Source organism: Myotis yumanensis, unplaced genomic scaffold, assembly GCF_028538775.1.
Source record: "Myotis yumanensis isolate MYYU_CA2020_CCGP unplaced genomic scaffold, mMyoYum1.0.hap1 SCAF_14, whole genome shotgun sequence".
Classification (NCBI taxonomy): Eukaryota; Metazoa; Chordata; class Mammalia; order Chiroptera; family Vespertilionidae; genus Myotis; species Myotis yumanensis.
Genome location: NW_027223765.1, coordinates 56,963,357 through 56,989,512, shown reverse-complemented (window position 1 = coordinate 56,989,512; position 26,156 = coordinate 56,963,357). Strand labels below are relative to the sequence as shown.

General features: G+C 45.4%; 1 protein-coding gene across 1 annotated transcript; it reads right to left on the bottom strand.

Annotated features, from left to right (window-relative positions):
• Window positions 1-2,667: 2,667 nt before the first annotated feature.
• Window positions 2,668-4,249, bottom strand: GPR27 (G protein-coupled receptor 27). The gene has a single exon (XM_070391018.1). The coding sequence runs from the start codon at window positions 4,247-4,249 to the stop codon at window positions 3,128-3,130; it is 1,122 nt and encodes a 373-aa protein (XP_070247119.1). The 3' UTR covers window positions 2,668-3,127.
• Window positions 4,250-26,156: the final 21,907 nt, after the last annotated feature.

Sequence of the window (26,156 nt, the reverse complement as noted above, 5' to 3'; positions counted from 1 at the left end):
GCAAAGGGAGGAGCCAGCCCCTCCAGCTCAGAGATGCACCTGCAAAGCTAAACCCCTGTTCAGCCCTCCCACAGACCCCGACACGTCTTAAGGGCAGGACACTGAGAATGTAGAAGCCTGATGGTGAGACCAAAGACCTGGCAGAAGTAACTGTTGGTGTTTTATTTCTTTTTTAAAAAAGAGAAAAAATAGATGAGGGGGGAAATAAAGAAAGGAAGAAGGGAAGGAAGGCGAGGGGGAATAAGAAAGGGAGGAAAGAAAAATATAAAGGAAAGAAAAAATGAGCAAGAGAAAAGTAAAAACAAATGTGGTGACAGACTTGGAAAGGCTGGAGAGTGGCCTCAGAGATCCTACTCGTCACCATGGTTACTGATTTGTTGTATGCTTCCCCATTTTGCTTGAGATATTTCATTTTCTAAAAGAAAAATGAACATAGGTGGAAATGTAAATAGACATGATCTTTTTGAAAAGATATTTAAGTGATCAAAAGACCCAAAATGTTCATTTTTGACTCAGTAATTCCATGCCAGGACACGCCTGGGTTGATGTATAAGCAATCTATTTTCATCGCCTCACGTGCAGTGACCACTCCTCACCTGGCAGGCGGTGGGGGCGCTACAGCGACTTCACAAATCACAGAAAGCTGTTTTAAGGGAGGCCTTTCCAAGTATGCCATACCTGCTCTGGTGCAATGAGGAGTATTCTTAACACACTGACCTCTTCTTGATAATTCTTATTATGATTAACAATCGAAGTCGTGTGAATAGATTCATTGACCCAAGAAGCTGCTGAGGTGCGAGGCCCTTGCCCTGGAGAGCACATCCCCTCGGCCTCCTGTTCTCTCCTTCCCTGCAGTCGGCTGCCGTGTCTCTCTTCCCCTCACCTCTCACTAGATATTGCCCATCTAATCCGAATAAAACCAAACCAGACAACCAGGTGTGTCCACAGGCTGTCTAAGGTAAGTTATGTCTGAACGAGGGCTGGAGGGATGCCTCCAACCTCTGGGGAACTTGACAGAAATGCTCTCCTGGTTCCACCCCAATCCTTCCTAACAGAACCTCTCAGCCCACAAGCTGATTCTCATTGTTCAAATGTGAGAATCACTATCATACAGACTCTCCTACAAAAATACCCATGAGCTCGAGGCCACAGAGAGCCAGCAGGCTGCTGCCATCCGGCTGCTGCCAAGGCAGGCCTGTGCCCTGTGCCATGCCCGGTCTCGATATTCCAAATATCATGCGGGCTCACTGACTTCCAGTGTTTGAACTTGGATCACTTGGGTGGGTGGGAGAGGAGGGGAGAGCGACTTCCCCGCCACTGTCTTTAGGTGAGCGAGATTTCTGATGACTGCCCTGAGTAATTAACATCACCTGGTCTTAGGGCCTGGGGAGGAATAGGGTAATAGTTATCCATATTTTCCAAATATGAGACTGTCCGCACAGACTAATTGACTTTTACAAAATAACACAATGTTGACCATTTACCAGAGATAAATTAAAGTGGCTATACCCTTTTATGATATCCCTTTGGGAACATTTAATAGTTTATATGATGCTCAACTAAAATAAATTTCAACATATTTACTACATGCAGTTTTAATTATTTTAAATTATTAGTTTGCTCATGTTTTATAAGTATGTCTACTGCTTCTTCCCCTTAAAGAGATTTGCAGATTATCATGCATTTTAAGTGACAAGCCTCCAGATGCCATAGATGGTGATGGTCAACTAGGACACTCACTAAAAGGCTCATCAAACATGAGTACCATTCTTAGATGTCTGTTAGTACCAGTTACAGCCTCACACAACAACAAAATACTCCAGAGTGAAAATACTCATATATTTGTATAATGCAAAGAGAAATACAGATATAAATCCTCAACACAGAAGGAACATTAAAAAAAGGTAGCATTATAAGCAAAATTATGTAGTACTTGCAGAATTTAGTCTTTCAATGTAAGATTACAATGTGTCTAACAAAGAAATACTATTTAAAATTATAGTTCTCATTAGTACTTTAAAATAACTGTCAGTAGAACAGCACAGCTTAACCTAGCAAACATTTTAAGGAAACATTTGTCTCCTAGAAGTAGAGTATCATTATATGCCATTCATTTATACCATGAACAAAAGAACAATTTTCAAAGTGGAAATTCATAAGCCAGAATAAAACTGGACTCCTCAAAGCACAAGCTGTTTCCATAAAATTGTTTTAATTTTTATTGGCAAAAAAATAGCTAAACAATTTTGATTTTGTACTCTGCTTCTTGGAGCCCCTGCCCCCATCAGTGAACCACAGCAGTACATACAGAAACATGCAATACTGTATTTTCTCCACCATCACTAACCAAAACACCTTTTAACTTTTGAAAGCTACAGTTTCACAGAAATATTTCCAGTCAAGATTGGTACCATGCAGAGAGCAGCTGCCACTGGCCTGCATTTTCCAGGAGTATACAGCAACCGGAAACCACCCCTCCTCACTGCCTGACACACAGCTGCCTGCTCGTCACTCCCGCTGCTGCTCTTTAAATTCATTTTCAATACCGAACAGAGTTTTCAACACTTTCCAAGAACCAGAGCAGCACAACTGACCCACTCCACAGCTGGCAATTCAGAGGGAACTGGACAATCCCCCACCCCCTCACCCCACCCCACCCGCCCCTCCTCTGGCTTCCAACAGAAGACCCTCAAGAAATGGAACTTGCGAAGTCCTGTGGGTTCCTTTACTCCACTGCAAAGTGTAATGCCACTTGAGGTTGTCAAAAATAGCTTCTGTAGAAAACTGGCCATGGTCTGTAGGAAACGTTGCATGAAGAAAATTAGTTTAGCCTTTATTTTCAAAAGTAATAACATGGAATAGAAGACATCAGTACCAATACAAAGACCGCGGGGCCTATTTTCAGGATGAAAATATATATTTAGGAGAACAGCGAGCTGAGCTGGGGTGGGGCTGGAAATGGAAACCCCTTTCCCCCTAAAAGGAGTTTGTACAGGCCACGCGCTAACGCACCTGGAGTCATTTCGAAGGCAGTTTAGACAATTAAGGGGGTGCAGAGAGGAAGAACGACGTCAGCGTCCAAGCCGAAGGGCAAGGCTGGGCGGGGGTGTCGGTGGCGGGAGAGCCCTTACAACCCGATGCCTTTCCAGTCGCAGGGGAGGGCGGCCTGGGCGGCCCGGGGCCCCTGGCAGCAGGGGAACTGGGCCCGGAAGCAGTCCCGGAGCTCCCGGTTGAAGAGGAAGCACACGACGGGGTTGATGCCGGCCTGCGCGAAGGTCAGCCACACGGAGGCCGTCAGGTAGGCCTGCGGCACGGCGCCCGGCCGCACCAAGACCCGCAGGTAGCTGGCCACGACGTAGGGCCCCCAGAGCAGCAGGAAGAGCAGCGTGACGGCGTAGAACATCTTGCACAGCCGCTTCTCCGTCTTGAACTCCTCGAGCACGAGGAGGCGGCGCGCGCCGCGGCCGGGCCCCGCGGGCCGGATGCCCACGAGGGCGGGCGGCGTGGGGCCGCGGCCGAAGCCAGCCGTCCAGTTGGCGGCCGCCTGGCCGGTGGCGCCGGGGCCGTGGAAGGTCCAGTCGTGGCTGACGGCGGGCACCAGGCGCGCGGGCCGCATCTTGCGGCGGTCGTGGATGAAGAAGAGCAGGCGGAGGTAGACAAGGTGCGTGGCGCCCACCACCGCGGCCAGCAGCAGCAGGAAGCCGAGCGCGCCCGGGGCGCCGTCGGGCCGCTGCTCCAGGGCGCAGGGCGCGTCCTCGTCCTCGGGCCCGCCGTCCAGCACGGGCGGGAAGGCGGCGGCCAGCGCCAGCGCCCAGGCGGCGCACACCAGCATGGCGGCGCACGGCCAGCCGGCCAGGCGCTCGGCGTAGAAGCGGTGGTGCGCGATGGCCAGGTAGCGGGTGACGCCCACGCCGAGCAGCAGGAAGGCGGCGTGGAAGCAGAAGAGCGCGGCCAGGAAGGCGAGCAGCTTGCAGCCCAGCGCGCCCGGCGGGGCCCCCGCGGCCGCCGCGCGCCGTGCCGCCAGCATCACGGCCGGGAGGCAGGCGAGCGCGCGCAGCCCGTCCGCCAGGCACAGGTCGAGCAGCAGGTAGTACGGGGCGCGGTGCAGGCTGCGCTCCCGCACGATGAGCAGCGCGAACAGCACGTTGCCCGCCAGGCTCACGCACAGCAGCAGGCTCAGCGCGGCCAGCTTGATGCCCAGGGCGGCCGCCTCGCCGCCCCCGCCGCCCGGCTCGCTGGCGTTCGCCATCGCGGCCTCCCGCCCGACGCTCCGCTCCGGGGCCGCCCCGGCCTCGCCGCTCCGCCGGCCGCCGGCCCAGTTTCCGCCGCGGCGCGGGCCCTGCGCGAGCTGCCGGGCCGGTGGGCTCAGCCTGCGCCGGGCTGGCGCCTCCCGGGCTCCCCGCGCCGCCGCCCCGCCGCCGCCGCCATCTCGGGAGCGCTGCGCGCGGGAGGCGACGGCCACTCCCTGCGCCTAGGGCGCCGCGGGCTCCACTGCGGACAGGCCGCCCGCCTTCCGCCGCTCCCCGCAGCCGCCTCCGCCGCCGCCGCCGCGCCTCCTGGCTCTGCCCCCCGCCGCCGCCGCGGAGCCCCCTCCCCTCCGCCGGTGCGCGCAGCGTGGCCGCCGCCCGGGCCGGGCTGGCTGGGGCGCCGCCGCCGCCGCTGCGGGGCCGGTAGCTGCTGGGAGGGAGGCAGCGCGCAGGACGCGAGGTGGTGGCAAGCCGTGTTTGGCCCCAGGTAACTGGGGTCCGGCGGTGGCGTCCGGTGCCCGCGCGGGGGTCACGGTGGCCGTGCGCGGGGGTGGGGTGGCCTGGGGTGGGGGCGGCTGCCTGGGTCGGGAGGCCGCGCGGGGCAGGAGTATCTGGGATGAGCTTCTGCCGAAAGCGAATGATAATTAAGGGCTGTGATCATCACGGTCACGCAAGCGCCAGCTCCCAGGCGCCGCCGAGGGGGCGGCAGACTCGGGGCTCACAGGCGGCTCGCTGCGTGCACAGCGATGCTCCCAGGGAAGGCGCAGCTGCTTCCAGCCTCACCCCGCTGCGCGCCTCGGCAGGCAGGAGTCTGCAGGTCAAGGGAGTGGGGAGTCCGCGAGCGAGGCGCTGGTGCTTGAGTCTCACTGGGTCTGACCTCGCTAGTCCAGGCCGGTGGGCGAGGCTCTAACCACTGAGCCACTGGCCAAGGCCGAGCCATCCTTGTGACCAGTCTGTCTTACTCTATCACTGCCCGGTCATTTCCTTCATAGCACTTATAATTTATCATTACATATTTTAGTTTATTTTAAAACCTTACCTTTCAACTAGTCTCCAAGCTCCATGAAGGCAAGGGACCATGTCTGTTTCTTGCACTGTAGCCCAAATGCTTGACACGGTGAAGCCAGCCTTAAGGAATAGAACTTTATTATTGCCTCCTACTCTGCATGGCAAGCGCTTGGATGGGCACTGCCAGGACAACACAGCTTGTAGGAGGCCTGGAGCTCGGGCTTACAAAGCCCCACCTTCAGCCGCGGCAGGACGGGGCCCCTACATGACTGCACTTTGCTCAGGAAGATGGTCTTGGCAGTGCTGCCCGAGGAATGACAGCAGAGCCTGGGAAGTGTGGCTGAGCCTCAGGCTTCCCAGTGCACAGAGCGCAGGGCGACTCTGCAAGTGCAGACACGGACTCCCCTGTGACAGAGCGGAGACCTGCCTTTCTAACCCGCTCCTCGGACATCAATGCCGCGGGCCCACAGGCCACACTTTGAGTAGCAAGGACTTGGAGGACAGTGTGGACATTTTGCAAAAATGTAAGTGACAGCCAATAACAGTCTCACTGAGCACCTCTAAGTGGCTAGGGGCAAGTGGCCGACTGGGCAGGTCTGCAAATATTTATTGACACGAAAGAGAAATCAACTTTGGAGGGTATTTTGGATAGGATTGCATTTTGATAATAGTAGCTAAAAATGTTTATTAATGTTTAAGTTTATTTTTTCTCATGAAATAAGTCTGGAGATCACTGATTGCTGGCATTAAACTATTGGGTCAAGAACTGAGTCTGTGAAAGTCGTTAGTCCTTCCACATGATCCGTAGGTGGCTGGCACCTCAGCCATTGCTTCTGCATTCCAGGCAGAAATGAGGAAAAGGAAGGAGAGAGCAAAAGTGTGCCTGCCTCCAAGCAGCCCTCTGAGCCTCTAACGCCCTGCATGGTAACAGGCACCGAGAGTGGCTGCCACCTCAGGAAGGGAGTTTGGGAAATGGTTTCTCTTTTTTAAAAGCGAGACTCAGCCACGAGCCTGTGATCCCGCCCGCCTTAGCACTCAGGTTGCTTCTGTCCAAACGAAGGGATGCCTTCTGATACCCACACACAGACTCCGACTCCGTTCCTTTTCGCTCTGATACTGCTAATGGTGCTCCCCGTCCCTGAGCACTTCCTGTGTGCTGCGCACTGTGCTGAGTCCTCGGCGTGTTACTTCATTTAATCCTCGTCAGGGCCCTGTGTCGTGGGAACTGTCACGTCCTCCACTTTGCAGATGAGGCAGATAGTGGAGTGCTTTGTTCAGGCTTCACCACAAGTAAACAAGAGAGATGGGATTGGGAGGCAGACGTCTGGCCCTCGAGCCCACACTCATAGCTCCATACATACTGCCTCTTCATTATAACTGCAAAGCAAGTTATCGAGTTTCTAAGAACAACAAAAACTACTGAAGTTCATGTTCACAGAATTATAGTCCCTTCAGAGAGGGAAGGATTTTCAAAAACCATCTAATCTAGCACTTACTTTATAAACAGACTGACTCATTAATGACTGAGTGGGAAGTAGAAGCGAGGCCTTCTCACTCCTAGGTCAGTGCCCTTTCCATTTGGTTGAAACAATAATATTATGTGTTCTAATGAACACATGACATTGGACAAGTCACTTAGCCTCCTGGAATCTCAAAAAGGGTCCTTGGACCAACCGATTCCTGCGGGTCCTCAGCCCTGCAGTCCAGTTTGCATATGAGAAGATGCAAGTTCAGTGGTTCCCTTATAAGTTTGACTTCTCTGTGTTTTTACTTCTCTCTATGGCTCAATATGTTTCCCTTTGAGATTTTAAATTTGTTTTGGTCATTTTTCCAGGATCAAATGGCAGAAGCAGCAATAGAAAATGTATAAATCATGGCTCTCACAGCATTAATATGCCTGCTTCTTTCTTTCTTTCTTTTTTTTTTTTTTTGCCTGCTTCTTTCATTCTCAACATTTGTTCAGTAGATTAATGCTTCAGAAAAAGCTGTTAATATTTCATTAGCAGAACCAGCTTATTTTCCTTTGATTGTTTCTAGGAAGCTTCATACAAGAATTTAAAATAGTTTCTTAGGCACCAAGTTAAGAGCCTACATCTCAAAGCAAAACATCTCTATGAGGTTTTTCCCTATTAAAAAAATTCCATTTTGCAAATAACCAAATTCTTCCTTTTGCACATAAATAGAAAAGTGGAGATTTCCACCCAGAAGCAGATGTGTCACTTCTTTGCTGGACATAAAGATGGTGTGAATGGAAATAAAAATCTGGATTGTTCAGAGCATCTAGTTGACACACTTGATACAGCAAGGCTATGAGTCTCAACAACATGGCCAACTTGGCCAGTGTCTCCTATCCAACCTCAGCTTCCTGGCCAGTCACCTGCCAGCGGACGCACTGAGCACCAAGTTAGAGAAGATTGGTTTGACGTACGCTCACCCCAATTCAGAAAAATGAGCCAAAGTCAAGGGCCAATGGATGTTGGGTTATCAAAGGACAGCACTCAGTTGGCCTCTCCATGGGAGGGTCATTACTTCAGGAATGAAAATGGACTTGGAGGCAGGTGTCCCTTCGTTCATATCCACATCCTACCAATTACTAGTGAGCATCCTTAGCCAAGCCCCGTGCCTCCTCTGAACCTTGGAGTCCTGTTGTGGTAAGGCAGATCCCATTAAATGTGCACCACTTATAGTGTGGCACAAGCTGTGCAACAAGTGTGTGTAATTTTAAAAAATACACTGAGTGGCCAGATTATTATGACCACCTGACGTTTGTAGGCAAATTAGCTATAATTTTGCGCTGAAGTTGCTAGAGGGCCAGACCATTATAAATAGGGAAGCAGATTGTTTACCACGACAGAAGTGATTTTTTTCTGAAGATATGGGTAAACAACGCAATTTAACAGCCTTTGAACGTGGAATATATATAACTTGCTTTGCAGTTATAATGAAGAGGCTATATATATATATATATATATATATTTGCCTTCAAAGGCTGTTAAATCACGTTGTTTACCCATATCTTCAGAAAAAAATCACTTCTGTCGTGGTAAACAACCTGCTTCCCTATTTATAATGGTCTGGCCCTCTAGCAACATCAGCGCGAAATTATAGCTAATTTGCCTACAAACGTCAGGTGGTCATAATAATCTGGCCACTCAGTGTATATATTTTTATTGATTTCAGAGAGGAAGGGAGAGAGAGATAGAAACATCAATGATGAGAGAGAATTATTGATCAGCTGCCTCCTGCACACCCCCTACTGGGGATCAAGCCCACAACTCGGGCATGTGCCCTGACTGGAATCGAACTGTGACCTCCTGGTTCATAGGTTGATGCTCAACCACTGAGCCACACCAGCCAGGCACAAGCGTGTGTAATTAATGAAAGCTACCCTTATTCATGTTTGCTCTTACCAGACTGCAAATGCCTTGGCTAACCATGACTGTTCCATTTCCCACTCCAGGTTAGCCTGGCAGGATTCCTGTATATGGTGGGTTCTTAATATTTTTGTGGCAGGTGTAAATGACAGTCCATAAAATCAAGCATATGAGATATATCCCTGTTCCCTAGAAACCTAATTTCATATTCTGAGTTGCCATTTTGTCTTGCTGGTGGGGGAAAAAACATAACCTTAATTCTTCTTGGGTTTCATCATGGCCCCTTGCTCGTTCAGGATATGTCATAATATCAGGGTAGTGCCTAGATTGCATGGTACACAGACATTCAGGATAAGCCTGTGGGGGAGTGAGTGAGGGGTATCCCATCTGATGTTTGGTCAGATGTTGCCATATTGTTCCTGTCCTTATAAGTGATTGTGGTTTAGTGATTCTTAACTGCCTATGCCAGACTTAGGGTTGAGAATCTGGGCCAAGGGTGCCTGTTGTAGCTCCATCCACAGCCGTTCCTCTCAGCAGTAGGTCTGGGAACTCGCTCTCAGGACCTTTCTCTTCTTCCTTCATTTCTGGGGACTCCCTATCTGCCCTGGCAGAGAGGAAAACCAGTTCTTTCTTGTTTTTTCTGGACAATATAATTGGACAGTCCCCCTGAGAATCTGTGGTCCTAGAATTTAGGTGTTTGAGAAAACAAAAGCCAGAAAGCTACCTTGCCATAAACCTCTCCTAAGCAAGGAAGCCTGAGCCTGCTTCTGCTTGAATGTTAAGAAAGAAGGGAAAAACAGAGGAAGAAAAAATCCTCTCCCAAGGACATTTTCATTGATTTTAAAGAGTGGGGAGAGGAGAGACAGAGACAGAGAGAAACATCGATGTGAGAGAGAAACATTGGTTGCCTCCCACACATGTTCCATCAAGGCCAGAAATCAAGCCCAAAACCTATATATGTGCCCTGACTAGGAATCGAACCCACAACTTCTCAGTGTGAAGGACAATATTCCTACAAACTGGACAATGCTCCTATTAACTGAGCCACACCATCCAGGACTAGAGGAAGAAAAATTATCAGTTCATATCTCAAAATACTATTTTTGCTTCATATATTTGTTGAATATATCACTGAATACCTTTATGTGTATATGTATGGCATATTATAACGTTAGTGAAAATTCTTTCAACAGTTGATTTTTCTCCACATGCCAAAACAATAAAGTTGGACCCCTACCTCACACCATATACAAAAATTAACTCAAAATGAATCATAGACCTAAGAGTAGGAGCTAAAAACTGTAAAACTCTTAGAAGAAAACACGGGACTAAGTCTTCATGACTTTAGATTAGGCAGTGGTTTCTTACATATAACACCAAAAGAAAAAGTAACAAAAGAAAAATAGATAAATTGGACTTTATTAAAAATTTAAAAGTTTATGCTTCATATAATTTTAGTAACCAATGTGACCCCAATATATTCAATTAGAAAAAATTTTAAAAGTACTTCAAAGAACACCTTCAAGAAAGTGAAAATACAGTCTATAGAATGGGAGAAAATATTTTCAGGTTATAGATCTGATGAGGGACTTATGCAGGATAAGTTATGTAAAGAACTCACAACTCAATTTAGAGACAAATAACTTGATTAAATATTGGGCAAAGGATTTGAATAAGCATTTCTTTGAAAGACATACAAATGGCCAGTAAATTCATTTAACAAAGATACTTAATATCAGTGGTCATTAGGAAAATGCAAATCAAAACTATAGTGAGGTACTATTTCACACCTACAAGTATGGCTATTATCCAAAAGACAGACAATAACAAATGTTGGTGATTTTGTGGAGAAATCAGAACTCTCATACAATGCTGGTGGAAATGTAAAAAAATGCAGCTGCTTTGGAAAATAGTTTGGCAGTTCCTCAAAAAGTTAAATTTAAAGTTATCTTATGACCCTGTAATTCCACTCCTAGATATATACCCAAGAGAAATGAAAACATGTCCACATAAAAATTTGTACACAAATATTTATAACATTATCCATATTTATAACATTAACATTATATATATATGCAAATGAGGTTGAGACTCTGTCATGGTCACAACCAGCTTAGGAGGAGGGGCTGGGCTCCGCCTGAGCCTGAGAGATGAACACAGAGGGGTGCCTGCTCTGAGCCTCTGCGGCGCAGCTGGGGGCAGGCCTCCAGTGGACACACACACACACAGAGACACACACACACACGGGCACCTGCTCCAAGCCTTCGTGGCCAGACTGTGGCTTAGGCCCGCTCCCCACAGGGAGCGGGCCTAAGCCATCAGTAGGACATCCCCTGAGGGCTCCCAGACTTTGAGAGTGGGCAGGCTGGGCTGAGGGACTCCCACGAGTTTCATGCAACGGGCCTCTAGTTTTTCATAATAGCCAAAAGGAGGAAATAATCCAAATGTCCATCAATGGATGAATGGATAAACACACTGTGATATAGCTATACAATGGAATATTATCTAAACTAATAATAGAGAAATATGCAAATTATCCATTACAGCATCACTTCACGACCAGATCAGCAGGCTGCGTCCTCGCCCTCTGCTCAGGCAGCTGCAAGGCCCGGGGTAAGATAGGATACAATAGGAGGGGATAAGAAAGGAGAGGAAGAGGAAGGCAGGCCTGCATGCAGACAGGCCAAGAGGAGAAACAGAAATACAGAAAGGGAACAAGAAAAAGATGCAGGAATGGAAAAGGGAAGGAAACTCGGGGCTGCACGAGGGTGGGGGTGGCGACTGCAGGGGGTGGTGCATGTGCGCCCTATGAGGGGTGGCCGCGCCCAGATGTGGGAGGAGGGTGGTGGCCCCCGACGCGGGAGGGCTGTTGGCGGGGAGGCGCCCACAGGTCTGGGATGGAGTGTTGGGTGGTTCATGGCCTTCTGGGCAGAGGCACTCCTGCTTCGCAGCAGCAGTGCCTGGGCCACGCAGGCCTCGGCCACCCTTGCTGGGCCGGGCATCCCAGGCAGGGAATGGGAGCAGGACGGCGGTGGGGAGGCCAGGGAAGGGGGGTCGGCAGACACCTGGCTGGGGCTGAGCCCTCGCTGGGGGTTAATGCCCCCCCCTCCCCCAATGGAAGCTTTAAGAAGGGAAGGAGGGAGGGAAGAACTTTATAAAGGACTCAGTTGAGAGCAGAGTTAAAGAAGGAAAGAGGATGTGTGAGTGAACTGTAGGAGCTATAATGAAAATTGAGTATAGTTGTGTACTGGGGACAGATTTTAAAAGTAGGAGTCAGAAAAGAAGATAAATGATAGTGACTAATTAGGCAGGTAGATAGATATTAAAACAGTGGAAGTAAGTAGAGAAGAATGTATGGGAAAGGTAGGATGAGAGAGAAAGAGGGAGGGAAGAAAAGTTTTAAAGGGGATCCAGTAGGGCTTAAAAGGAGAATGGGAAGAAGGAAAATGGGGCAGGAGCAAAGCAGGTCCGAGGGAGGAAGTGAAGAAAAATATTAAGGTGGGAAGGAAGGAAAAGCGGGGTGGGGGGGGGGGAGGGCAGGGGAAAGAAGAATGTGGGGAGGGAGGGAGGGTGGGAGAAAGATGGGAAGAAGGATGATGGAACAGAGTAGGAAATAAGGAGGAAAGAAAAGTTTATAAATGATGAGTCAGTAGAAAAAGTGTTACTTAAAGGAGAGAGAAAAATTGTGTGAGAGGGAGAAGCTTTTTCTGTAAGTTTTGTTTTTTAGGTTTTACATTTAGTTTTATGTTCCACGTTGAGTTAATTCTTATAAATAGTATGAGGTGTAGACTGAGAACATACTTGTATCACTTGAATTCTATTAAATTTGAGACTTGTCATATGGACCAGAAAATGGTCTGTCTTGCTGAATGTTCCATGTGCACGTCAAAGGAATGTGTTTGTTTGTTGGGTAGAATGTTTTACAAATGTCAGTCAGGTCCAGTTGATTGATAGTATTATTGAACAACTAGTGGCCCAGTGCACGAAATTCATGCACTGGGGTGGGCGCTATCCCTCAGCCCAGCCTGCACCCTCTCGAATCTGGGAACCCATTGGGAGATGTCCAACTGCCAGTTTAGGCCCGATCCCTGTGGGAAATCCCCACAGAGATTGGGCTTAAACTGGCAGTCGGATAACCCTCTTGCAATCTGGGACCGCTGGCGCCTAACTGCTCACCTACCTGCCTGACTGATAGCCCCTAACCACTCTGTCTGCTGGCCTGCTCGCCCTCAACTGTCCCCCACACCGTCCTGATAACCCCCAACTGCCCTCTGCTTTTGGCCTGATTGCCTCTAACCACCTCTGTCTTGGCCCCGCCACTATGACTTTGTCCGGACAGACATCCGGAAGGTCTCCTGGTCTAATTAGCATATTACCCTTTTATTAGTATAGATTTTATAGTCTACTGATTTTCTGTCTACTATCAATTATTGAGAGAGGAATGTTGAAATCTCTGACTAAAATTATGGATTTGTTTATTTCTCCTTGCACTTCAGTTTTTGCTTTGTGTATTTTGGAGATGTTATCAAGAGCAAAAATGGGCCCTAACTGGTTTGGCTTAGTGGATAGATCATCGGCCTGCGGACTCAAGGGTGCCAGGTTCACTTCCGGTCAAGGGCATATACCTTGGTTGCGGGCACATTCCCAGTGAGGAATGTGCAGGAGGCAGCTGATTGGTGTTTCTCTCTCATCGATGTTTCTAACTCTCTATCCCTCTCCCTTCCTCTCTATAAAAAATCAATAAAATATATATGTTTTAAAAAAGAGCAAAAATGGTTAGAATTGTTATTTCCTCTTGGTGAATTGACTCCTCTATATTATATTACTAGAGGCCCAGTCAATGGATTCGTGCACAGGTGGGGTCCCTTGGTCTGGCCTGTGGGGATCAGGCCTAAACTGGCTCTCCAACATCCCCCAAGGGGTCCCAGATTGTGAGAGGGCAGTTCTCAGGTGATGCACCCAGAATTGAGCTTTCTCCTCTCTGATTCCAGGTGCTCACCACAGCTTGGCAGCTCCAACACTGAGTGTCTGCCCCTGGTGGTCAGTGCATGTCATAGCTATAGGTCAGAATGCCTGCCTCCTAGTGGTCATTGCACGTCATAGTTACCAGTCGGACAGTCAAACAGTCAGACGGTCTCTTAGGCTTTTATATAGAGAGGGAGATTTATTTTTTATTGTTGACGCTATTAGAGATGTTCCCCATCCCCCCATTTGCCCAGCCACAGCACCCCCCAGCCCCAGCCTTCAACTGTTGTCTGTGTCCATGGGCTATGCATATATGTTCTTTAGCTAATACCTTCACCTTCTTTTATTCAGTCACCCCACCCCTTCCCCTCTGAGATCTGTCAGTCTGTTACATGTATCCATGCTTCTGGTTCTATTTTGTTCTTCAGTTTATTTTGTTCATTGGATTCCACATGTAAGTGAGAACATATATTTGTCTTTCTGTAACTGGCTGATTTTGCTTAGCATGATACTCTCCAGGTCCATCCATGCCATCACAAATGATAAGACTTTCTTCTTTTTTACTGCTGCATATCATTCCATTGTGTAAATGTGCCACAGCTTTTTTATCCACTCTTCTACTGATGGGCACTTGGGCTGTTTCCAGATCTTGGCTATTGTAAACAGCACTGCTATATATAGGTGCATATATTCTTTCTAATTGGTGTTTTGGGTTTCTTAGGATTTATTCCTAGATGTGGGATCATTGGGTCAAATGGCAGTTCCATTTATAATTTTTTGAGGAAATTCCATACTGTTTTCCACAGTGGCTGCACCAGTCTGCATTCCCACCAACAGTGCACCAGAGTTCCCTTTTCTCCACATCCTCACCGGCACTTGTCATTTGTTGATTTATTGATGATAGCCATCTGACTGGTATGAGGTGATACCTCATTGTTTTAATTTGCATTTCCCTGATGATTAGTGATGTTGAGTAATTTTTCATATATCTATTGGCCATCTGTATGTCCTCTTTGGAGAAGGTCTGTTCAGGTCCCTTGCCCATTTTTTATTGGATTGTCTTCTTGGTGTTGAGTTGAATAAGGTCTTCATATATTTTGGAGATTAACCCTTTATCACAGGTATCATCGGAGAATATGTTCTCCCATACAGTGGGTTCCATTTTCATTTTGTTGATGGCTTCTTTTGCTGTGCAGAAACTTTTTAGTTTGATGTAATCCCATTTGTTTGCTTTTTCCTTTGTTTCCCTTGCCTTAGAAGATATATTTGACAAAAATATTGATATGCAAAGTGTCCAAAATTTTATTTCCTATGTTTTATTCCAGGGTATTTATGGTTTCGTGACTTACATTTAAGTCTTTTATCCATTTTGAGTTTGTTCTTGTGTATGGTGTAAGTTGGTGGTCTAGTTTCATTTTTTTTGCTTATACCTGTCCAATTTTCCTGACACCATTTATTGAAGAGACTATTTTAATTCATTGTATGGTCTTGCCTCCTTTGTCAAATATTAATCCATAAAGGCATGGATTGATGTTGATATTTGAGCTCTCTGTTCTGTTCCATTGATCTTTGTACCTGTTCTTGTGCCAGTACCAGGCTGTTTTGATTACAGTGGCTTTGTAGTATAACTTGATATCTGGCATTGTGATCCTTCCAACTTTGTACTTCTTTCTCAAGATTGCTGCAGCTACTCAGGGTCTTTTATGGTTCCATGTAAATTTTTGGAATATTTTTTCTACATCTGTGAAATATACCATTGGTATTTTTGTAGGAATAGTGTTGAATCTATAGATTGGTTTGGGTAGTATGGACATTTTAATGATGTTAATTCTTCCAATCCATGAACATAGTATATGCTTCCACTTGTTTGTACCTTCCTCTATTTCTTTCATCAATAATGACACTTTTACTTCTTCCTTTCCAATTTGGATGCCTTTTATTTCTTCTTATCTTTTTGCTGTGGCTACGACTTCCAGTACTATGTTGAATAAGGATGGTGAAAGCAGACATCCTTGGTTTTTTCCTGCTTTTAGTTTTGGCCCATTATGATGCTATTGGATTTTATCAAATGCTTTTACTGCATCTATTGATATGATCATGTGATTTTTATCTTTCATTTTTTATGTGATGTGTCACATTTATTGATTTAAAAATATTGTACCAACTTTGCATCCCCAGAATAAATCCCACTTGGTCATGATGTCTGGTCTTTTTAGTGTATTGCTGCATCTGATTTGCTAATATTTTGTTGAGGATTTTAACATATATGTTCATCAGGAATTGTTGGCTTATAATTTTCTTTCTTTGTAATGTCTTTATTTGGTTTTGATATTAGGATAAGGCTGGCTTCATAAAAAGAGCTTGGAAGTCTTCCCTTCTTTTAAATACAGTGGGGCCTTGACTTACGAGTTTAATTCGTTCTCAGACCAAGCTCATTAAGGAGCTTGTTAAGGAGCTCGTTAACTCAAATTACTCTATCAACTTAATGCAAAAAAATCGGCCGAGAGACAGCTGGTATCTCAAAAAAACTTGTTAGTCGGGACACTCGTAAGTCAAGGCCCCACTGTATTTTGAATACTTTGAGGAGGATAGGTGATATTTCTCTTTTGAATGTTTGGTAAAATTTGCCTGTGAAGCCATCCGGACCAGGCCTTTCGTTTACTGGGAGTTTTCCCATTCCTGCTTCACTTTTATTAGTTGTTATCAGTCTACTCAGGTTTTCTGATTCTTCCTGAGTGAGTTTTGGAAGAGTGCATGTTTCTAGGAGCGTGTTCATGTTGCCCAGCTTGTCACGTTTGTTGGCATATAGTTGTTTATAGTATTTCCTTACAATCCTTTGTATTTCTGGGATGTCAGTTCCTTCTCTTTCATTTCTGATTCTATGTATTTGGGTCCTCTCTCTTGGTTTCTTGGTGAGTCTGGCTAAAGGTTCATCAGTTTCACTTATCCTTTCAAAGAACCAGCTCTTGGTTTCATTGATCTTTTGTATTTTCTTTTAAGTCTCTATGTCATTTATTTCCACTTGGACCCCTATTATTTCCTTCCTTCTACTTACTCTGGGCTTTTCCTGCTGCTCTTTTTCCAGTTCTTTTAGGTGTACAATAGATTTTTTACTAGATATTCTTCTTGCTTCTTGAGGTAGGCTTGTAGTGCTATGAATTCCCTCTCAGGACTGCTTTCACTGTGACTAATAGGTTTGGGTTGTTGTGTGTTCATTTGCATTTGTTTTCAGGTAATTTTTGAATTCTTTATTAATTTCATTGATAACCCACTCATTGTTTAATAACATGCTATTTAGCCTCGATGTATTTGAATATTTTTGAGCCTTCTTACCCTGGTTGATTTCTGGTTTCATGCCATTGTGATCTGAAAAGATGCTTGATATGATACCAATCTTCTTGAATTTGTGAAGACTTATTTTGTGTCCTAACATGTGATCTATCTTTGAGAAATGTCCCATGTGCACTTGAGAAGAATGTATATTCTGCTGCTTTGGGATGAAATGTTTTGTAAATACCAATTAAATCCCTCTGATCTATTGTGTCATTTATAATCGCTTTTTTCTAGTTGATTTTTTTAATCAAGAAAATCTATCTATTGATGACAGTGGAGTGTTAAAGTCCACTACTATGACTGCATTGCTGTCAATCACTCCCTTAAAGTCCACCAAGAATTTTTAAATATATGTAGGTGTTCCTATATTTAGGGTTATATCCTCTTGTTGGATAGACCCCTTTGTTATTATGTAGTGACCTTCTTTGTCTCTTTTATGGCCTGTGTTTTGAAGTCTATTTTGTCAGATGTAACTATTGCTACCCCAGTTGTGGGTTTTTTTTTCTTGTTCCCATTTGCCTGGGATATTTTTTCCATCCCTTCACATACAGTCTGTGTGTATCTTTTGTTCTGAGAGTGAGTCTCTTGCAGGCAGCATATATATGGGTCCTGTTTTCTTATCCATTCTGCTACCCCGTGTCTTTTGATTGGAGCATTTAATGCATTTACATTTAAGGTTATTATCGATAGGTACTTATATATATATATCTTCTTCCTACAGCAGTCACTTTAGCATTTCTTGCCATGCTGGTTTGGTTTGGTGATAATTCACCTCGTTAAGCCTTTTTTTTTTTTTTTTTTAGTCTGGAGAGCTCTTTATCCACCTTTAATTTTAAATCCTAGCCTTTCTAGATAGAGTAAGTCTTGGAAACAGGTCCTTGCATTTCATTAATTTGAGTTCATGCCATTCCCTTCTGACTTGTAGTGTTTCTGTTTAGAAATAAGCTGACAACCTAATGGGTATTCCCTTGTACATTACTAACTTTCTCTCTCTTTCTGCTTTTAAGATTCTCTCTTTGACTTTAACATTTGTGATTTCAATTATGATTGTTTTTGTGTGGATATCTTCAGGTTTATCTTGATTGGGACTTCCTGTGCTTCCTGAACTTGTGTGACTTTTTCTTTCACCAAGTTAGGGAAGATTTTTGTCATTATTTCTTGAAACAGGTTCTCTACCCTTTGCTCATTTTCTTCTCCTTTTGGTACCTCCATGATGCGAATATTGTTACATTTCATATTGTCACACAGTTTAAAACTGCCCTTGTTCTTTTTCCTTTTTGCTGCTCTGTCTTGTCTTCTAAATTGCTGATTTCACCCTCTGCTTCATCCAGTGTACTGTTCATTCCTTCAAGTGAATTTTTTTATTTCAAATATGGTATTCTTCATTTCTGACTGGTTATTCTTTATAGTTTCTATGTCCTCCTTTTTCATGCTGTTGAGAATCCCTGTAACCATTACTTTGAACTCTCTTTCTGATAAATTACTTGCCTCCATTTCATTTAGCTCTTTTTCTGGAGATTCCACCTTTTCTTTCATTGAGAGTCTTTGTCTTTGTCTCCCCATTTGGGCTAACTCTTTGTGTTTGTTTCTGTGTTTTATATGGAACTCCTATGACACACAGTATTGATGGGTAGACCTTCTGACATAGGTTTTCTGTGGGAACCAGAGGTGTAGTCTTCTTGATTTCTTGAGCTGGTGATGTAGAAATGCCCCTTGTGTTGGTTATGTGGGCCTTGCTGTTGTAATTGGGTCTTAATTGCTGTTGTCCTGTTCATGGGTGGGCTCTATCCTCAGGCTTGCTGAATGTGAGGCTCAACCCCACCCATGTTATGCAAATTACTGTACAGGTGCTCACAGCACAAGACAAAACAAAACAACAACAGCAACTGCAATAAAAGAATAGGAACAGAAAAAAAGAATAATAAAAGACAAGAGACAAAATAGTAGGAAAAGAAAAAATATTATGAAGGAAGGAAGAGAAAAAAAGAATCCTATATAATAAAAGAGTAATATGCAAATTGACCATCACTCCAACACACAAGATGGCCATACCATGTGGTCAAAGATGGCCGCCCCCATGTGGACACAAGATGGCCACCTCAAGATGGCCAGCAGGGGAGGGCAGTTGTGGGCAATCAGGCCAGCATGGGAGGGCAGTTCGGAGGGACCAGGCAGGCAAGGGAGGGCAGTTGGGGGCAATCAGGCCTGCAGGGGAAGACAGTTAGGGGTGACCAGGCCTGCAAGGGAGGGCAGTTGGGGATGACCGGGCCTGCAGGGGAGGGCAGTTGGGGGGAACTAGGCCTGCAGGGAGGGCAGTTTGGGGCAAGCAGACCTGCAGGGGAGGGTAGTTGGGGGTGACCAGGCCTGCAGGGGAGGGTAGTTGGGGGTGACCAGGCCAGCAGGGGAGGGCAATTAGGGGCAACTGGGCTGGTAGGGGAGGGTGGTTAGGGGCAACCAGGCCAGCAGGGGAAGGAAGTGGGGGGGAACCAGGCCTGCAGGGGGGGGCAGTTGGGGGCAACCAGGCCGGCAGGGGAGGGCAGTTGGGGAGGACCAGGCTGGCAGGCAAGGGCCATTAGGGGTGACCAGGCCAGCAGGGGAGGGCAATTGGGGGTAACCAGGCTTGCCGGGGAGGACAGTTAGGGGTGACCGGGCTGGCAGGGGAGGGCAGTTAGGGGCAATTGGGCCGGCAGGGGAGGGCAGTTAGGAGTAACCAGGCTAGCAGAGCAGGGCAGCTAGGGGCAATCGGGCTGGCAGGGGAACAGTTAGGCATCGATCAGGCTGGGAGGGGAGTGATTTGGGAGTGATCAGGCTGGCAGGCAGAAGTGGTTAGGGGCAATCAGGCAGGCAGGCGAGCAGCTGGGAGCCAGCAGTCCTGGATTGTGAGAGGGATGTCCCAGATTTGAGAGGGTGCAGCCTGGGCTGAGGGACACACCCCCCTCCATGCACGAATTTTGTGCACCAGGCCTCTAGTATAAAATAATATTGAATGTCAACTGTAATTGAAAATATTTTAAAAGATAGTAAAAAAAGTTAGTGAATGTCAGATTAAATAAAATAGCAAGGCCCCACAACAATGCTGCCTACAAGAAGTACACTTCAAGCATAAAGCCAAGAGATTTAAAGAAAAGGACAGAATGCCTATTTGTCTTTCTGAAGGTAATATACAGAAAGTTTTCATTTAACAAATATTTACTAAGTTCCTCTGTGAACCAGAAATATGTGAGAAAAACTGTTAAGAGAACAAAAGAATTGTGAAAATTCATTCAAAAGCACACACACAACTACATATTCACACACAAACACATGCACCCTCTGAAACCCCATGTAAATTGTAAGCAAAACTTGAAGTTATATTGATCCTTAGCTTGATTTTGTGAGCCTATCCTACCATAACATAATTTTTAAAGTAAAAAATAGTAGAAAAGGATATACTGTGTGTCTCCTAATCAAAAGAAATCTCAAGTGGCTACATTCATATCACACTAAGCAAACTGCAGAGCAGAGAGTATTCCCAGGAAGGGGCACCCGAGATGCTTGCTTCCATACCTGGACCAACCTGCGTATAAATTACAGAGCAATCAACAGGAAAGCCCGGTGAAGTGTAGCTGATCTGAAATATAACGAAGGAGATGAGGAAGACAGGGAAGACTGGTGGAAAGAGTGAAGGCGTGGAGAGGGGAGCCCTCTGTGCAGGTGTTGCGGGGGGAGGGCTGTGGTGGCTCGCGAGCTCCCTCCGCTTGGGAGTGCGGGGTCGGGCAGAGATCCCGACCCGGAGCATCAGAGCGGAAGGGAGCCGCTTCGCCTGGGCAATGAAGTTAGGGAGACTGTGCACCAGGGAGATTGGGACTGCGCCACCCCAGGGCAGGAGCAACCTATTGTCACATCACCAGCCTGGGATGCTCACTGGGGCCTGTGATGGCCGGGGAGGCCACATGGCCACTGCACCCGGCGGAGGGTCTGCTTGGTACACACAGCAGTGACTTTGAGGGGCCCTCTATTCCCTGGAAGGACTTTGGGCACAGAGCTGGGCAGGGACTAACTGTGCGGCTTGAGAAAGAGGATAGGATCACCGGCCTCAGCACACAGTGGCACCCCTCCAGCCACCTACTGAACTGCTGGGTCTGCCTGCCCGGCTGTGTTCTGCGGGGAAGTTCGGCCTGGCCTGTTCGGTATCGCACTTAAGGGAGCTGGACTTCAACTCTCTAGGAGTCCAGGCAGAGCTTGGAGTCCAGGCCCAGCGCTGCGAGTGCTGAGCGGGCTGATATTTGGTTTGATCCTGCTTGGCTTGGTGGCGCAGTGGTGCTGAGGAGCCACACAGCACTGTGTTTTGGGGACTGTGTCTAGGGGGTGGGGATGGAGGTTTCTAACCCGGAGTCAGCTGGGCGAGCTCTTGGCTCTGCCACTACATTGCAGGGAAGCAGATTTGTGCTCCTCCGCAAGTTTAGCCTGCGCAACCCTGGGAAAGAGGGCAAGTGCACGCCCCACCCTCTCCTGCAGGTTGCAGGCACCACCCCAACAGGGGATTGAATCACCCTTGCCAAACCCCATAGTCCCGCTGAGAGCAGTTCCATGGGAGAAAGGAGAGAGCAGCTCAGAACAAGATTTTGAAAGGGCCAGACCCACAGCAGACCCAACCACTGGGCTCCGGAGGTCCCACCCATGGGCTGCTAGGTGCTCCATATCTCCAAGCTTCCAACAGGTTGCCTGAGACCATGTGGGGACAGCGTCTCACTTGGGCTTGCACCAGAGAACCTGCAGGGATGCCCGGAACTATCACACCAACTGGTTAGCTTCAGACAACATTGGAGCAGGACCCAAAAACTCACAAACAGCATATCCAAAAACTCATTACAACAGGCACAGAAACTCCAATTTTTTTTCTTTTTTATTATTTCCTTTATTTTTCTTTTCTATTTCATTTTTTCTTTTTCCCCTTTTCTTCTCTTTATTCTTTCATATTTCCTATTTCCCTCTTTCCTTTTTTATTCTACTTTTCTTCTCTTTTCTCTTCTTCCTGTTTTTATTTTACTACTAGAGGCCCGGTGCACGAAATTCATGCACAGGTGTGTGTGTCCCTCACCCAGCCTGCACCCTCTCCAACCTGGGACCCCTTGAAGGATGTCCGACTGCCCTCTCACAATCCAGGACTGCTGGCTCCCAACCGCTTGCCTGCCTGCCTGCCTGATTGTTCCTAACCACTTCTGCCTGCCAGCCTGGTCACCCCCGAACCACTCCCCTGCCTAACTGCTCCCCTGCAGGCCTGGTCACCCCTAACTGCTCTCCCTGCAGGGCTGCTCCCCCACCTGCCCTCCCCTACAGACCTGGTCACCTCCAACTGCCCTCCCCTTCTGGCCTGGTCACCCCTAACTGCTCTCCCCTATTGGCCTGGTCGCCCCCAACTGCCCTCCCCTGCTGGCCCAGTCACCCCAAACTTCCCTCCCCTGCAGGCCTGGTCCCCCCAACTACCCCCCCTGCCGGCCATCTTGTGCTGGCCATCTTGTGTCCACATGGGGGCAGCCTTCTTGTGTGTTGGAGTGATGGTCAATTGGCATATTACCTCTTTATTAGATAGGATTAGATTAAGGTGTATAGCATAGTGGTTGGACAGTCATATACTTTACAAAGTGATCCACTGGTATTTCCAGGATCCACCTTGCACAGTGAATGGTTTATTAGAGTCTTATTGACTGTATTCCCTATGCTGTCTTTTACATTCCAGTGACTGTTTTGTAACTAACAATCTGTACTTCTTAATCCCTTCACCTTCTTCATCCAACTCCTCAAACTCTTCCCCTCTGGTTACCATCAGTCTGTTCTTTGTGTCTATAAGTCTGTTTCTGTTTTGTTTGTTCATATATTTTTTTCTTTAAATTCCACATATAAGTGAAATCACATGGCATTTGTCTTTCTCTGTTTTATTTCACTTAGCATACTACCCTTTAGGGCAGGGTTGGAGAATCTTTTTTCTGCCAAGGGCCATTGGATATTTATAACATCACTAGAGGCTTGGTGCATGAATTCGTGCATGGGTGTGGTCTGGCCGGCCCATCCCCATCAGAGCTGATCAGGTAGGGCCGCCCATGGGGAGGGGCAGCGGGCAGTTGGCCGGCTGGCCCCACCCCTGGTCGAACTCCCGGTCAAACTCCTGGTCAAGGGAACAGTTTGCATATTAGCCTTTTATTATATAGGATTTGCAGGCCATATGAAATTATCAACCTAAAAATTAGCCTGCTATCTTTAGTCAAACATTTAATTAACTCAGCCCTAATGCCTTGGCAGGGCCAGACCACATGATTTCCCAGGCCAGACGTTCCCTACCCTTGCGTTAGGGCCACCCATGCTGTTGCAAATGATAAGATTTCATACTTTTTTTGTAGCTAAGTAATATTACACTGTACATATATCTCACAACTTTTTAATTTACATGTCTAATGATGGGTACTTGGGTTGTTTCAATATCTTGGCTATGTTGTGGTAAATTATGATTCAGTGAACACAGGGATACATATATCTTCTCTAATTGGTGTTTGGGTTTCTTCAGATATATATCCAGAAGTGGAATTGCTGGGTCATAAGTCAGTTTTATTTTTAATTCTTTGAGGAATCTTCTTATTGTTTTCCATAGTGACTACACCAATTTGCATTTCCACCAACAGTGCACAAAGGTTCCCTTTTCTCCACATCTTCGCCAACACTTGTTGTTTGTTGATTTCTTTTCTTTTTTCTTTTATTTATTTTTTCAGTTTTTTTTATTTCAAGAAAAATGATTTTAAATATAATAACGTTACATGCAATAAACCTTAATATTTCAAGAAAAGTGATCTTAAATGTAATAATGTTACATGCAATAACCATTAATATCTCAAGAAAAACGATTTTAAGTATGATAATGTTACATGCAATAAACATCAATTGTTCAAGAAAAATGATCTTACATATAATAATACATGCAATAAACAATATTTCAAGGATTTTAAGTATAATAATATTACCAAAACTGTACTAACATAGTATGATACCATGGAAGTTGTAGGAAATATTAAAAATCTGCAAATAGCAGGATTGCTTCTATTGTATTCTAAAATATTTTTCTCCCCTCTGGCTCTATTTTTGTTCATCAGTTTATTTGTTCATTGCATTCCACAAATGAGTGAGATCATATATTTATCTTTCTCTGACTGGCTTATTTTGTTAGCATGATGGTCTCCAGGTCCATCCATGCTCTTGCAAATTCTAAGAGTTCTGTCTTTTTACAGCAGCATAGTATTCCATTGTGTAGATGTACCACAGTTTTTTAATCCACTCATCTGCTGATGGGCACTTAGGCTGTTTCAAAATCTTAGCTATTGTAAATTGTGCTACTATGAACATAGGGGTGCGTATGTCCTTTCTGATTGGTGTTTCTGATTTCTTGGGATATAGTCCTAGAAGTGGAATCACTGGGTCAAATGGGAGTTCCATTTTTAGTTTTTTGAGGAAACACCATATTATTCTCCACAATGGCTGCACCAGTCTGCATTCCCACCAGCAGTGCATGAGGGTTCCTTTTTCTCCGCATCCTTGCCAGCACTTGTCATTTGTTGATATCTTGATGATAGCTATTCTGACAGGTGTGAGATAGTATCTCGTTGTGGTTTAATTTGTATTTCTCTAATGATTAGTGATGTTGAGCATTCTTCATGTGTTTATTGGCCATCTGTATGTCCTCTTTGGAGAAATGTTTATTCAGGTCCTCGGACCATATTTTAATTGAATTGTTTGTGGGGTTTTTTGTTGTTGTTTTTGGTGTGTGTGTGTGTGTGTGTGTGTGTGTGTGTGTGTGTTGAGTTGTATGAGTTCTTTGTTTTTGGATACTAACTCCTTATTGGATGTGTCATTGATGAGTATCTTCTTCATTAAATAGGTTGTTAGTTGTCTTTTCATGCTGTTGATGGTTTCCTTTGCTTTGCAAACCTTTTTTTCAGATTGTCCACTTTGCTGTACATAATTGTTCAAGGTATTTTCTTATAATCCCTTCTATTTCTTTTTTTTTTCTTCATGAGCCTGATAAAAAGTTTATCAATCTTGTTTATCTTTTCAAAGATCTTTTCTATTTTTTAGACTCTATTTCACTTATTTCCACTCTGATCTTCATTTTTTCCTTTCTTCTACTTCCTTCGGACTGTACTTGTTGTTCTTTTTCTAGTTTCTTTAGGTGAAAGGTTAGATTATTTATTTGAGATTTTTTTTGTTTCTTGAGATAACCCAATATTGCTATGAATTTCCTCTTATGGCAGCTTTTGCTGTGTCCCATAGATTTTGGATTGTTTTGTTTTCATTTTCATTTGTCTAAAGGAAATGACATTTTTTTCATTTCTTTTTTATCTTGTTGTTAACCCCTCCATCTATTTGTGTGCTTTTCAGTTTTTTTCTCGTAATTGGTTTCTAGTTTCATACTACTGTGGTCAGAGAAGATGCTTGATATGATTCCAATCTTCTTAAATTTATTGAGACTTGTTTTGTAGCATAAATGTAGTCTATTCTGGAAAATGTTCCATGTGAAGTTGAAAGGAATGTATATTCTGCTGCTTTGGGGTGAAATGTTTTAAAAATATCAATTAATTCCATCTGATCTAGTGTGTCATTTAAGGCTACTGTTTCCTTATTGGCTTTCTGTCTAGAACAACGGTTCTCAACCTGTGGGTCGCGACCCCTTTGGCGGTCGAATGACCCTTTCACAGGGGTCGCCTAAGACCATCCTGCATATCAGATATTTACATTACAATTTATAACAGTAGCATAATTACAGTTATGAAGTAGCAACGAAAATAATTTTATGGTTGGGTCACAACATGAGAAACTGTATTTAAAGGGCCAGAAAGTTGAGAACCACTGGTCTAGAAGATCAATCCATTGATGTCAATGTGGTGTTAAAGTTCCAATCATGACTGTGTTACTGTTGATCTCTCCCTTTATGTCCATCAATATTTGCTTTAAATATTTAGGTACTCCTCTACTGTATACAAAATGGTACAGGGTTATATCCTTCTGTTGAATTTATTCCTTTATTATTTTGTAATGTTTTCATTTGTCTCTTTTATAGTCTTTGTTTTAAATTCTATTTGTCTGATATAAGTATTGCTACCCTAGCTTTTTTGTTTGCATTAGCATGAAATATTCTTTTCCACCCCTTTACTTTCAGTCTGTGTGTATCTTTTGTTCTGAGGTGGGTCTCATAGACAGACTACAT

What these genes read in the sequence shown, in the direction of transcription:
- GPR27 (XM_070391018.1), bottom strand. Translation starts at nt 4,249, where the DNA reads ATGGCGAACGCCAGCGAGCCGGGCGGCGGGGGCGGCGAGGCGGCCGCC.